General features: G+C 41.2%; 1 protein-coding gene across 12 annotated transcripts in view; it reads right to left on the bottom strand.

Moving 5' to 3' along the window:
* UTRN (utrophin) overlaps window positions 1-15537 on the bottom strand; it is a 311465-nt gene that overhangs the window by 104073 nt on the left and 191855 nt on the right. For 9 of the 12 annotated variants that reach the window (XM_077925924.1, XM_077925927.1, XM_077925928.1 and 6 more), the window contains one exon: window positions 4781-4953. In XM_077925924.1, the coding sequence (XP_077782050.1) occupies window positions 4781-4953 (173 nt within the window). Of the gene's footprint in view, window positions 1-4780; window positions 4954-14138; window positions 14738-15203; window positions 15225-15537 lie in introns of those variants that run through there. The other 3 variants (XM_077925932.1, XM_077925931.1, XM_077925930.1) reach the window with 3 other exon arrangements.

The following is a 15537-nucleotide window of genomic DNA, read 5'->3' on the forward strand; positions in this document are numbered from 1 at the left end:
CAAGCCTGCAAGGAGATCTGCCTTATGATTAGCCTGATGAAGACCAACATCCTGAGTCAGGGCATTGCCAGCAGTCTACACATCAGCATTGCTGACCACACACTTGAGGGAGTAGATGATTTTGCCTACCTGGGTTCCACCATAACCAGCAACCTCGCCATCAATGCTGAGCTGAACAAGGCAGCTACAGCAATGGTTTGCCTCTCTAAAAGGGAACAGGAGAATGTGATGCTAATGTCCAAGGTCAAGATGAAGGTCAAGATGAAGGTTGAGCACGCTGCTTTATGGAAGTGAGTTGTGAGCAACATACAAGTGCTAACTCTGCATTGCAAATATGTCTCCATACGAGGCATGAAGACTGGCAACATCAACACCACCATGTGGGAATCCCTTGCAGATGACCACAGTGCCTGGATTCAGAGAATGTGGTTGTGTATCCACAACAGTGACCAGAGAAGGAATGACCACTTGCAGAAGCAAAACTGGATACCTTTCGTCTGCCCCAGCTGCAACAAAATATGTCTCTCCCACATTGGTCTCTACAGCCACAGTAGGTGCTGCAACTCTCCAACAGTTTGGCTTTGCCCCAAAGGCACACTCCTCTGTTGTCTTCCAAGACATACAGATGCCCACAACAATATAGCAGGATGACAAAGTATTTCAACAACAACGAACAACAACAAAAACTTGTATTCAGCAGATTTCAGCCTTGTAAAAAAGACACAGGGAAGAAAATCATTCATGACACTAGACTGGATCCAGTAGAAGGTTTTTCTCCACTGCAAACTCTTATGCCTCAATGGATTGGGGAAACCAGAAGGTTTGTCCCTTGGAATGGAGGTTTGTGATTAGAGGGGGGGAACTCCCCAAATCAGGAAGAGTAACTTGCATGAGCTGACACAGCATACCTGCTTTCCACTGTGTTCTGGTAAATCAGAAATACCTGGACACTGATAAAAATCTATAAATCAGTTCCTTTGTGCACCATTGGTGCAACAGCTCCTAGGAGGGGTGACAGAGACATGGCTAACTTTGTAACAAGAACTTCAGTAAAAAATGGTTAAAAATAAGTTATCAATTCCCCTGCCAAGAGACTGACAAAAGCAATGTTTTGATTTATTTGAACTTTCTTCAAAAGGAGAACAAAAGCTAGTAATAGTTTTTTCTTTGTTTGGAATATGAGGCACCTGTTCCTTTTGTTGTTTTTATTCTGATGGCAAGCCAAATACTGCAGTAAGAATCATATCCCCAGACTCAAATAAAGTACATTCCAATTTTCCTACAAGAATTACCAGAGCACCCCTTTAGTCATTTAGCCACATGTGAAAGCTTTCTGTCCCTACCCACTTTAGTCTATGATTTAACAGGGATTCAAAAGCAAACGTTATTCTCACACCAACAGTCCCCTGCTTAGAAGTAGTGTCCAAATCAGCCCTAAATTGCAGCTCTGCTTGAATAGGAAAATAGCAGAGAGTCTGCAGATGAAAGAGATGCAACTTGTTCTCTGAGCCTCAGAGACCAGCTTTAGCCAGCTGCCATAAGTATTTGCAATATAAGAACTGCCGGCTCAATGCCTCTTGCTGGGAAAGCATTCTTGATCCTTGGAAATATATTTTTCAGCACTCTTCTGGGACCTGTCTAGCAACACTTATCTGTGGCTAGCTCTACCTTTTAAATCTACAGCACTTTTAGTGTTCAGCAGAAAGGGAGAAAACTGCCAAGAATGAACTCCAATCCTGTGCAAAATGCAACACTCTTATTTGAGTCCACTTCAGCTCTGCGCTGAGGGTTTAAGTGGCTCATGAAGCCTTCTGCTAGCATGCCATGGAGGGTGAAATTACAACTCAGTGGCTCCTTTTCAATCAGGACTGAAGAAGCTGTACACGACCAGAAATTTAATTTTATCAAACATGGAGTGGCAGCCTGAACTGTCACCAAAAAGGCACAAAAATCAGAACAGGAACTGTAATCTCCATCTGCGTGTGATTTGCTATGGGCCTATGCTATATTTTAGTAGCAACTCCTATTCAGAACCTATGAGGGTTCTGAATGAGGGGGGAAATGTATCACAAAAAGAAAAGAAAAGAAAAGAAAAGAAAAGAAAAGAAAAGAAAAGAAAAGAAAAGAAAAGAAAAGAAAAGAAAAGACAGGTTGAGAGGGGCATAGGCAGGCTATTTAGAAGAAGAGAACGGAAGAACCAACATTCAAATATCTTCATAACATAACAAAACAAAAGGGAAGAAACAAAAAACAAATCAATCCTAACAACTGACCACAAAACAGATAATACAAAAACTTTAAAGAATCATATTAAATATTGCATAGCCACAAAAAGACACCACTGATATATTAGTGGGTTGTTGTTTTTTTGTTAATTTGGCAAACTGGGTTGAAGGACAAGCATTGTTTTAAATGTATTATATGAGCACTGTGTTCACTTTAACCCGGGATGGATTGTGGGGTTATTGCTTGGTTTGTTTATATTTAAATCCCTAAACGGCCTCGGTTCAGTATAACTGAAGGAGCGTCTCCACCCCCACCGTTCTACCTGGACACTGAGGTCCAGCACCGAGGGCCTTCTAGCGGTTCCCTCACTGTGAAAGGCCAAGTTACAGGGAACCAGGCAGAGGGCCTTCTCGGTAGTGGCACCCTCCCTGTGGAACGCCCTCCCACCAGATGTCAAAGAGAACAACAACTATCAGACTTTTAGAAGACATCTGAAGGCAGCCCTGTTTAGGGAAGCTTTTAATGTTTGATGTATTACAGTATTTTAATATTTTTTTGGAAGCTGCCCAGAGTGGCTGGGGAAGCCAGATGGGCGGGGTATAAATAATAAATTATTATTATTATTATTATTATTATTATTATTATTATTATTATTATTTGTTATGCATTTTGTGTTTTTATATTGTAGACTGCCCTGTGATTCTTGGATGAATGGTGGTATAGCTCAACTCCCACATTGCAGACCACATACTACAGAAGCAAGCAGTTAACATTGCAGGAGGTAGTTACATCCAACTTTGAACAAGTTTTGAAATACAAAGTAAAATCTACCTAGATCTGATTATTACAACAGAGTAAATGATTACTTGTGTAATGTATTTGATGATTTGGTGTTTGCAGTTAACCCCCTCTGATTATGCTTCTAGATTTCTCCCTTACAGCTGATATATGTCATCTGAACATCATGTTCCATGCATATACACAAATTAAATTAATTGTAAAACTGTTTTAAGTATGATTGTTACACACCATTCATAATAACAACCACTACTCATCCTTAGACTCTCACCCTGGAATTAATGACTGGCTGAAGTAAATGACTTGAGGGCAGCTTGGGCCATTAATTTCCCCCAAATGATCATTAATCCCCAAGAAATACCATGCTGCTCTATTGTTACTGCTGGAACACTGCAGCTGTTGATTAAAGTATTAACATAAATGTCTTCTCATCTCTTTCTTGATGATTTGTGAGGGACGCTTATAAGAGTCAAGACATTAAGGGTACTTGTTCCAACTATCGGCAGCGCAAGCTGACAGACACTGACCTCCCAAGCTTCCCTGAAAACGTAAAACTGAATGGAATTTTGATGCAAAGTAATCTAAGGTAGGATTCAACCAAGTTGCCATGTGTACAGAATGAGGCTTTCCTCTCTCTCCTTCCCCTGTCACCATGTCCCTTAAATCTGCTTTGGATAATTGGGGGAATCCCAAGAACAGGTTTAGGGAGTGTTCCAATTTACAAACTGGCAGGGCACAATGGTGAGCAGCTCAGACACAATGTTATGTGGTCACACAGTTAAAAGGGACCAGGCTTTTTATCCCCGATCCCATGTCCTCAACATAGCAATGCTACATCTGGGCCACTGGCAAGGGAATAAAAAGTGAGTTGCCTGGCATGTCTCTCAACATCAGGCTGCCTGCACAGTGGGGTCCTTGCTGCCTAGTGGTGAAAAGTGCAGAAAGAGACTTCAACAAATTAGCAAACCACCATTTTAATCTATTCCTCCCATGCTCACAACATGTCAGGGGTACTCGAGATATGGCTAGCACATTATTCCTGCCAGGCAGCAAGGATTTCCTCACCCACACATTCTAGTTCTCCAGAAGGTGTAAACAACATCTGCTGGTTCCCCTGGGCCCTGACATTTGCCTGAGGGTGTGTTTTTTTTTTAGTTTAGAGAAGAGGCAAGTAAGAGGTAACATGATAGAGATGTATGGTGTGCAGAAAGCATACAGAGAAAAGTTTTCCTCCCTTTCTCGCAGCACATGGGGACGTCCAATGAAGCTGAATGTTGGAAGATTAAGGATACACAAATGAAAGCACTTCAAGTTAAAGTGTGGAATTTGTACCCACAAGAGGTAGAGATGAGCACCAATTTGGAAGGCTTTAAAAGAGAATTACACAATTTCATCAACGATGAGGCAATCAATGACAACTAACCCTAACAGCTATAGTCTGCCTCCGCTGTTGGGAACCAAAATGCTTCTGAATATCAGGTGCTAGGAATCACAGGTGAGGACCGTGGTGTTGCACACAAGCCCTGCTTGTGGGCTTCCCATGGGCATCTGGTAGGCCACTGTGAAAGGAAAATGTTGGATAAGATGGCCCTGGACCTGATCCAGTAGGGCTCTTATGTTTATTTGGACATGCCGGTGCACGATAGGATGGCGCTAACATGAAATTGGTGCATTTTTAAGCTGTGTCCACAGTTGTACAAAAATGAATCACAGGAAGCAGCCCTGATTCAGATATAACTTTCAAATCATATTTTACCTGATACTAGCAGACTTCGCTTTCAGGTCATTCCAGCGCTGGTTCATGTCATCAATGCGGTGTTGGAGCAGCGCAGCCTCATCAGTGTTTCCCAAGGCTTTTACCATCTTCTGCCTGTTTCCATCGATGCTTTTGAAGATGTCATTGTGGGCATCAATTTCAGCCTGGATGTCCTAGGAAACAAAAACAAAACAAAAAAGAAAGAAAGAAAAGAAAGCCCACTTGTGTTAATACTGTACTCAGAAAGAGATAATGAACTATTCAGAATTCCCCTATCTCCCTATCAAAAACCAAGGTTACCACATGGAATAATTTTTTTAATGCTACTATTCAGATATTCATAAAAGAGATCTCTGTTTAGCCTAACAGTATATGCTCTTGAAAGAATTGAAAGGAATAGAAGAAATATGCTGCTTCAAGAACGAACTGTTCAGATGAGTAGCATAAGGCCGCATTCTGACAACTGTTGTCAATCTCCCTAGCAGGCACACAATTTTCCTATACACAATGAAGTACATAATTATGCCAGTATCGCTGTCAACATTTACCTCAAGGAATACTAAAGATTTCAAAATAAATTACTTACTTCATGTTAACACAAGCCATTTAAGACAGATCCAGATGGCAACGATTTCTTGCACAGTGTAGGTTGCTTTTAGGAGCACTTGAAGAGTCCCAAGGAGAAAGCAATTTCTCCCCTACAACTCCCCCAGCCCTGCATCACCAGTAAACTAAAGCCAGATAGCTAAACTCATTCCCATATGGAATAAGCAACTGAGAAGGGTTGAAATAACACATCCAGTATCCAAAGCATTAAGCCAACTAATCAAGGTCAAGAGTATAAAGTGCTAAGTAGAGTCCATCTTGAATTGAATAACTAATGACGATAGAATTTTACAGCTGTATGGAGAAGGGCTTTCTGTGCTGCTGCCTACATTTTGGAATGATCTCCCTGTTGAGAGCAGGTGGGCACTGAGATCTGGATGCTTCTCCTGAAAGCTAAAATCCTGCCTCTTTACATGAGCTTTTCTTGACGGTTAATACCAGTTCCTAGCTGCTGGAATTGATACTGAAGTTTTAGTGCTGCTTTTTAAATATGATATTGTTTTGTTATGTTTTGTTATATGTTGCTTGTTTTATTGTTTTTGAAATCACATTGGTATTTCTTTAAAATGATGATAATGATAATGATTCTTGATACAAGTCTTCAGAAGATTCCAAGACTCAGAAACTTACCTTTCTGAAGTTGCCGAATGCAAGGAGCAACATGAAGTTATGTCAGTGTGTTATGCCTTGTAGCAAGGAAGGGGAACCTACGGCCCTCTGTATGTTGTTGGATTACAACTCCCATCAGCCATGGTTAGGGATGATAAGAGTTGTAGTCCAACCATATGTGGTGGGCCGCAAGTTTCTCCATCCCTACTGTAGACTTAATAAATATTTATAAGAAAGTCTAGCGATCTGGACAGGGATGTCCAATTGGCAGGCTGGAGGCAGAACACAAAGAAGTCTAGTGGTTCTTTCCCAAAACATTTTAAATTTCCCACAAGTCAATGTGCCTTCTCAGCTTTTACATGTCATATATTATATTCTATATAAACACATGCATACAAATATGTGTGTGTGTGATGCCCCGGAATGTATTATTTATTAATGAACTAAGAAGATGTACAGCCTGCCCTTCATTGGCGCCAGTACCAGGGTGGGGTACAACATAAAACAAATTATAAAAACTTCAGTAAAACAGAACACACACAAAAAACTCCGAAGAAATCAAGAAAAGAGGCGCTTCTATTTTTCAAAAGTAAAGCAAAAAGCACTGTGAAATGAACACCAACATGACTGCTTACTAACATCTGGGCAAGAATGTTTAAACATAGGGGGAAAGCCATGGGGCATACAGTATATCTCCATGGGATTAATCAGTGACGATTATTACAGGAACCTTGTGATGCTACAAACATGATTTTCCTTTTGAGAGAATCAAATTCAACAAGCCTGGAATGCCATAAAGAGCTGATTCTTTCATATTCATTTCAGCATGTTCCATTCTCTCCCGAGTGAGCTTTTACACAGGTGCCCACGAGGGTAGCACAGCATCTAAAAATGGCCGTTATTCATACGACAGGCATTTAAGAATTCATTGACTGCTCCTGTTCATTTAGGGTATTGTGGAATGCATAATTATCCTCACTGGGAAAAGAAAACAGATGTATGGATGAAAATATGAAATCTCAGGGACACATTTGACGCTTCAACAAAGTTAGTGAAATAAAACTTGGAATTGTTTGTTTCTTCAGAGGGAGAAATGTTTTAGACACTCAGCAAGTACTTCCTTGTTTACAGGGCTCTCGACACATACATCTGTAGGAGTGGGGGACTCTTTCAGAGGAAGGATGGAGGTGGTGAGTGGAGCTAACCTGCATGGTCTCTGTGCATTCTTACAATGACTAGAGGGGGCTGCGAGTGAACTATGTGACGTTTAATAGACCACTCTTGCAGTGGTTTTTGTGTTTTCTTCATAACCATATGTAGCTTCTTTGTATTTATGTCCTTTTCAACCCCTTTCATCTCCTTAACATCTTGTGATATTTGAGAGTGATTTCTTCACATATATTCAGACTCGCAGATTGACTCCTCAAGTATCAGTAATATAAGTGCAGCTGACAGAAATGTTAATCACCTTGTCCCTACCAATTTGACCCTTTAAAACTGAGGTAGCAGAAGCAAGCACTCCTCACCGCTGAACTTTTAAAACGTTCTACAGTGGAAATGAAATCACAGGGTTTTTCATTCTTCCAAGTTGCACTTTCTTTCATCACCCCTTGCCCACAATCTCTCTCCATTTACACAACTATGATGTAGTTTTGCTTCTCAATTGGTTGGTTATCTGGGGTAGATTCTGTTTATACATGTACTGTCTCTGAACTCAAATGCAGGGGACTAAATTGAAGAAAAACCCATTGTAATGCTATGAAAAGGTGTTGCTATAGCATTCTTTACATGGTTAGCACCACTATAATAGTATGTAACAGAAAAATACAAAAAGCTTGATCCTGAAAACAGCAATGAGGGGAAAGGCTCTACATCACTGCTGAATCATCGTTTAAGAAGTTTCATTTTTCCCTCCTTGATAAAAGTTCCAAATTTTAAATGAAAGCTTGTGAAGATTATGCTTGTGCAGCCCTGACCATTTCATCAGGAAAGGATACAGTATATGCAGCTTACACACACACACCAAACTATGGCAGAGGCACACAAACACACACACACACAGTCACACAACATTAACATGGGCACCTAGAATCTCTGTCTCCCTTTTCTCTTTTGTTTCACTCAGTCCGTCTATTGCTCTACCTTCCCTTCCATCTCCTCCTCTTCACTTTTTCCCTATTGGACCAGCAGGATTGCCAATGGGGCCAAATGTTGTCAGGTGAAGAGAAAAGGAGAACACTCATGACAAGAATTCCTGGGAGGCTGGAAGCAGGAAGTGTGGTGCACCATCATTCTTATGGATGAAGCAGTTGGCCAGGGGCAGGTGTACCACTGGCAAAGGTGTCCCAGGGCCCTGCAGTTTTGTGTTAGCACTGCCAATGCCAGTATCAAAATTGTCATTGCCAGTAAATTAATTGTGGGCAGTGGCAGGCCACTGGGCATGGCTTGGGCCAGATTGGGTCCATGGGTTCGCTGTTCCCCAGTCACAAGATATACAGGCAGAAATGTAATTAAATTAATATGAAACCCTTTGGTGGACACTAAAAAGCAAACAAACTAGAGATGTCAACAACAACAAATATTACCTAATTTAGACTATACATCTGCCCACTCAAATGTATTATGAACTGAATGTCATTTCACCATCTCAGAAAGTTAAACAAGATTTTGTTCGTGCACAGGCAAAATTCAGGCTGACCAGTTTGTTCTGTAAATTCATGTGCAAAAGTTCTTTAACGTTAACTCTTTACCATCAGTGAAATTCTCATTTGAATCCTCATTCCCTCTGAAAATCTGGACTATAAAGCTGGCTACTGTATGGTGCAGGCACAGAAATTCTTTAATGCTAACCTTTACTCTTGACGAAACTCTTTTTGACTGCCGTGAACTATGTGACCAGAGACCACCCAGCCAGGCTTGTCATTTGTTTGGCAAGTCATCTTTTCTCTCTGGGTCAGTTCTTTGATTGTTTCTTGCAAATGTTTTCGTTAGTTGGTTTCCCCCTGCCCTGATTCTGATCTAAAACCCTCTCTTACTCCTGAAGTTGTTTGTTTTGGCAGGAGGAGACAGCAACTGAATTTCCAGGGAACTCTCAATCATGCTTGGTGCTAGGAACTGGCATTCCTAGATCGCAATATGACAAGGACCAGAACTTTCAGAAACAGGCTAGCTTTTTTCCTGAATGTACCTGAGGAAAACCAACTTGAACAGATTGTTGAACAGGTAAAGGGTGAACATGTCAAGGTGAAGAGCCAGGGCTCAGTGCTAAAGCATCTGCTTTGCATGCAGACGATCCCATGTTCAATCCTCAGCCTCTCCAGGTAGGGCTGGGAATGTCCTCTGCCTGAAATCCTAAAGAGCTTCTGCCTGTCAGTATAGACAATACTACGCTCCAGTAGACCAACAGTATGACTCAGTATAAGGCAGCTCCCTGCGTAAACTACCCCACCTGCTTCATTCATCTTCATTTGCTTTCACCACCGTTGCCTTCATTTTGTACCCGGTTGTGTAGACTGTGAGACTTTTTGCTGGCATGTGTTTTTCTAAGCATGGTAAAGGTAAAGGGACCCCTGACCATTAGGTCCAGTCATGACCGACTCTGGGGTTGCGGCGCTCATCTCGCTTTATTGGCCGAGGGAGCCGGCGTACAGCTTCCGAGTCAGGTGGCCAGCATGACTAAGCATTTTCTAAGCATAGTGCTTAGGATATTTTAATATGGGTAAACACATAAATAAATTGCCGCCACTTTCACAAAGCTGAGTGGGCTACCAATACAATATGGCTCACACCCTAATCTTTAGGGAGAATCCTTTCATAGGAAAATAAGGAGAGCTCTGTTGGATCAAGTCAAAGGCCCATCTAGTCCAACGTCCGGTTCTCACAGCAGGACCTGAGCACAAGAGCACCCTACCCTCCGACATTTTTCAACAACCTTCACACCCTATGCGCACTCCATACTGGTCCATCTACCCTCTGATATGTGCAAGTCTCCTCAGACATGTACAACTGTATAGACACATACAAATAAAGACACAAAATAGTTAATGCTGCTACATTTTGACAGGCAGCAAGGCAAACAAGGCATCCAATGCTTGAAATTTAAGTTTCATAAAATTAAGGAGGGCTACAAAATTCCCCCCATATGTTCATTTCCCAATTATCTCGTCTCCAGACTGGTACAGATGCGTTGCCAACCTGCCAGTCTTCTAATTTTGTTCTCTTTTAATTTCAGGCTCCTGATAAAGTTTTTAAACTCAAACCCTTTTCCTCCTTATAGGTTACCAATGTGCATCAGCCAAAAAAAAAGAGGGGAGGGGAATCTAATAAAACATCAAGATAGCTACAAGTCTATACATGCAAGTAGGCAAAACCCCAAAGCACTACTGTGACTATCCACCAGCTGCACCCAAAAAAACTACTTGAAGCTGTGGTTATGGTTCAGTCTGTCTGTCTGGTAGCACACCAAAAGTATTTTAGCTGCTGGTCGTTTTGTTTGCAAGTGAAAATGTAAAACCTGTGGCATGATCTCTCAGGGGAAGCTGAAGCCTCAATCCATACACAACAAGCACAACCCAGTGGGACTGCCTCCTTCCATACAGATGTAATCAGGAGCATCTCCGTTTGGTCACTGCTAACAGGGACTTGCTGTCATTGATAAAGCACCTTTGGCTCTGTAGGGCAGACGAAGCCGCTTGCAGCATTTTGAATCCAACACTTTAGGTATCCCTTCCTACAATAAATCAGCTCCTATTTCTTCTGCTTCCAGCATAGCAGGGTAAAGAGCATGTTAAATATCTGTTCTTCTGCATCAAATGTTGGAGGGAGGGGGACCTACCACAGAAAATTACAAACAATACAGGTCCAGTTTCCATGTTTCAGAACATAGGTGTAGCTTTGTCTTTATTTACAGACACCTATAACTGTAGACAAATGAATGTACAGTGGGACCTCGGGTTACATACGCTTCAGGTTACATACGCTTCAGGTTACAGACTCCGCTAGCCCAGAAATAGTACCTCGGGTTAAGAACTTTGCTTCAGGATGAGAACAGAAATCGTGCTCTGGTGGCGCGGCGGCAGCAGGAGGCCCCATTAGCTAAAGTGGTGCTTCAGGTTAAGAACAGTTTCAGGTTAAGAACAGACCTCCAGAATGAATTAGGTTCTTAACCCGAGGTACCATTGTAAATTTAGAAAGGAAGAACCACACAGAAAAAGAAAGCTTTGCATGCTAACCCTTGAACAGAACTACTATTGTACTCAAGCAGCTTGTAGACATGGATGTAAACAAAGCTATTAAATCCTTGTAAAACTGTCACTAAAAGATAACACTGTCTAGAATAATATCAATTGTGAATAAAATATAGGTAAATCAAAGTTGGGCCATTGGTTATGCTTGTTTTTTTAAAAGCATAATGAAATTACTTAAGAGCTCAAGTTGTTTTAATATCATATCTGTTATTTTTTTTAAAAAAAAGAATCTTCTATGTTCCCATTTAAGCAAGGTCGTTAAATAATACCCAAAACCTTATCAGGAACTTCCCAATACAGTCTGCATCACCTCCAGAATAGTGATATGCAGCTTGAGACATAGACACTCTTGTTGAGCAAAGGGTCTCCAATAGCTAACACCTGGTGAATTTTCATCCTTTTAATAGCAGCATTTTGGAGTGTGGGAATGTTTATTTCTGAAGTCTCCAGAACATATACATACACATACATGAGCCTTGGTAACACAAAGAATGACTCTGACAACAAGCCAGAACTATGGAATTACTTTCTGATTTTTCCCATTTTAGTCTTTTAACTGCTATGAGCCAACAGTCCCATATAAGTTCCAGGAGAAAAAATAAGGCAGACAAAAACAAATCACACTCCTGCTCTAAGTGAAGACATGACCATTCACCTTCACACGTGCATGGTGCGCGCGCACACACACACACACACCCCTGCCCCCAAGTGCTCAGAATAATTAAAGGGTTACCAACCAAAGCTCAAGGAAGGCATTCCATACCACTGAGGCCACCTGATCCTCAACTAACAGCAATGGATCTGGAAGGCATCCCAAGCTGTGTGCCTGCTCCTTTGGAGGGAGTGTAACCCCATCAAGACCAGGCAACCTCTCATGCATCTGGTCTAGACTCTAAGGAACCACCCACTCACAGTGCCTCAGTCTTATCTGGGGTTGTACTGGTCTGCCCTCAGAGGCTGCCCATTTAGGCCTTAGGGAGTTCCTTACTAACATGGTCACACCTCTGTCAAAATCCTGGTCAATCTCTAGAAAACCAATGGGGAACCTCTGGCCCTCTGGCTGTTGTTGGACTACAACACCCATCAACCCTAGCCAGCATGGCTACTAGTAAGTGGTGATGGGAGAAACTACAAAAATACAATTAAAAATCATAGAGTGCCCTACAATTGCTACAACAGGTAGAAAACTCATTAAGTGGTCCATCAAGACCATCAGCATTTTTCAAGTGGTCTGGCAGGGTGTGTGTTGGAAACTACTGTCCTAGACAGCCAAGTAACTTGTGTTCCCAACAATCAGCCAACATGATAACTGCTTTGTCATTAGGAAAATGTGTAGGAATCCAATTAAAGGCTCGCATTCAAATTTCTGACTACTATAGCCAACTAAAACGGCCAGGATTCTGCTGCAGCAACATCAAATATATATAAGCATATAAGCAAGCAACAAGTAATGTATTTTTTACAAAATAAGTTATCCTTACATGAATACAATAGCAACACTAATTTGCATATTTTATAATGATTTACAACTTTCTCCCTTGTTCGAAATCTGTGACATCAATTTCCTTGGTGCTGAACTTGTTACTATTAGAGTAAAAATGCAATGGGGGATTTGGGGGTGGGCATTAGCAGCTGGAAACTGAAACTTGCAAGCACCAGATCTCCTTTGAAAGAAGCAGACAGAACTGCCCACACAGGAGCTGCTTTCTAAACACATCACTAAATTAATTGAAAGCTGGCACATTAAAGTTGCCACTACAGCTTGCTAACCTTCAGTATCTGATCTAAACTTTTACAATTAATAGCTGCAATTACAACACACGGTCCAGCTATTGGTAATAATTACCAGCTCTCAAATCAAGTGAAACACAGCAATTAATTAAGACTACACATGTTATGCTAAGGGTGTTTAAACAAACAAGCAAGCAAACAAACAAACAGAACCATTATTGCCACATACTTTCTAATATGTTTCCGAATGCCACTCAAAACATCTCTTTCTAATGCCAACAACTGGTATGATATCCAATTTGTGTTTGATTTCAGTTAGCTAGCTAGTAGGATTCACAAAGGTTATATAAATGGTAACTCCAAAAGAGCAGCATTCAATATATTTGCTCGCCTCTTACTTTGAAACTTATCCCTTCCACTGAGCAAAACCCAATGGTGTCAACAAGCATTATAGTAGTACTATTGCACAGCATGTGTACATTAGTGATACTCTAAGTGTTAATTCGAAGCCTGAAAAAGATGCAGGTTAGAAAATAAAAATTCACTCCTTTTGCTATATGTCAACTTTTGATGTGCCATTCTAATTGAAAGAAGCAAAGTCAAGGTTTAGAATTTGCTGCATCAATGCATTTTTCAGATACCAAACACATCTCTGGTACTTAGGAGAAAAGGAAACATTTTAAGAACGACCAATGAACGACCAAAGTACCATATTTCCCCAGCATTACTCTTATTAGGCTGCTTGATACAATCTGAAGGCAGTAAAAGAGAGAAAAGAAAGGTGAGAAAAACACTGTTCACATTTGATGGAGCCACTGAACTACTTGCAAACTTAAAACAAAAAGAAAAAGCTACCGTCATTTCTTTCAGCAAGAAGTTATGAAATGCTTTCTGTTGAATAGCAAGTGTTCAATTGCATCACTCCATGAAAAGGCCCCTTATTCACATAACTGGGCACTGCTGGATAGTTCTGTTACTTATTAAGAAAGCATATGGAGGAGTTTGAATTAATGCTACAGGCAGTACAAGAAAAAATGCCATTGCAGAATACTTTAAAAAAAAACAAAACCTATGAGGCACTGGGTATTCTCCCAGAAAAAAAAGAATAGTGAGAATTTTCTTCTTTTTAAAGAAAAGTAAAGAGTTTAAACTCGCCTTCTTCATACCTTTTCAAATGTTGTCAGTAATTCACGTAAGCTGAAGTTCAGGCCAATCATTCTTCACTCTCCCTTTGGCACCTACATCTTCCTAACGAAGGTTTTCAAATCAACAGGTCTGTTGCCTTCAAAAGGTGTGCATACATATATTTTTCCAACTATACCTCTTCAAAGTTCTTTGGAAAATCCTGATCAGTGGCAGCTTAGGCCGCAACATCATTCTGCTGCCCCACTGTGCCCAATTGTTTTCAGGCTGGATAGTTCAGAGTAAGTAAGCTTAATTCTACTTGTTCTATTAACCAGGTTCCATGAGGCTGGCATGTTTTCCTCGTCTCACTAGACCGCCCAGGATTCCCTTTTGCTCACCTCACTAATGACCTGCAGGCCCAAAATATTTTCTCTCCCGGGCCCCAAGCTCAACGTTTGGTCTCAATTACACTCCGCAAACGACGCTATATCCTCATGGCACATAAAAGAAAGAAAGGAAAATACTCTGCCAGTGTTTCTCCATTCATTTACAAAGGACTTTTGCTTAAAAATAAAAAAATCGTGCTGCAAAACAACAGCCAGCTTGTGAAAAAAGTTAAAGTAGGACAAATTGCACTTCAGTCTGAAGGGAAAAGGCATCACCAAATGCTGGAAAAGAGGCTACCTCTTTTCTCCTGTTCTCTCTCTCACACACACGCTGTCCTGGTGACCAGCAGACTTGTGTTGCTATGGAAATAACCAAGCCAGTTTCACTCCATTTCCCTCTGCCTGACTAGCCTAGGGGATGCTGCTCTGCTTTCCAATAGGAGAAAGGAAAAAAACACCAGGAAAAAACCGTTATTCACTTTGTTTCAGTAAAGCTCCCAAGCAAAATCTCACGAGATCTATAACCTTCCCAACCTTCGCAGGGATCTTGTCCTTTAGATCCCCCACTAGCTCTGGCAACAGTGTGGCAATCCATCCCTAGGATATGTTTATTATTTTAATCTGCACCCTCCCTTCCACCACCCCTTGCTCTCCTCTGAAGCTAAGCCCACTCCCACTTCCTGGAGGGCCCCCCTCCCTTACTGAAAAAAACTTTAGTACCTATAGAGCAATGGAAAATCCTGGGCCATCAGCTCCTGCTATTTTACAACTTCTCTCATTCTCTTCTTCCAAAAGAAACCCAAACATTCATTCTTCCCGACTACGGCTTTGGGAAAAAATAACATTAAAACAAAACAAAAACGGTTAAAGTAACAGTAAATCTTGCGCCAAAGCCTGCTGCTGCTCTGCTTCCATTACCTCAGTCTCAACACACACAGATCGTTTTCATATGAGGCCTTTTGCTCTCATTTCAGCAGGAAACCTGACACCTGGAGTTTTGCTACTAGGCAATCACTTCCGATTTGCTAACAGAAAGAAAAGAAAAGAAAAAGAA

This window comes from Podarcis muralis, chromosome 3, assembly GCF_964188315.1.
Source record: "Podarcis muralis chromosome 3, rPodMur119.hap1.1, whole genome shotgun sequence".
Lineage (NCBI taxonomy): Eukaryota > Metazoa > Chordata > Lepidosauria > Squamata > Lacertidae > Podarcis > Podarcis muralis.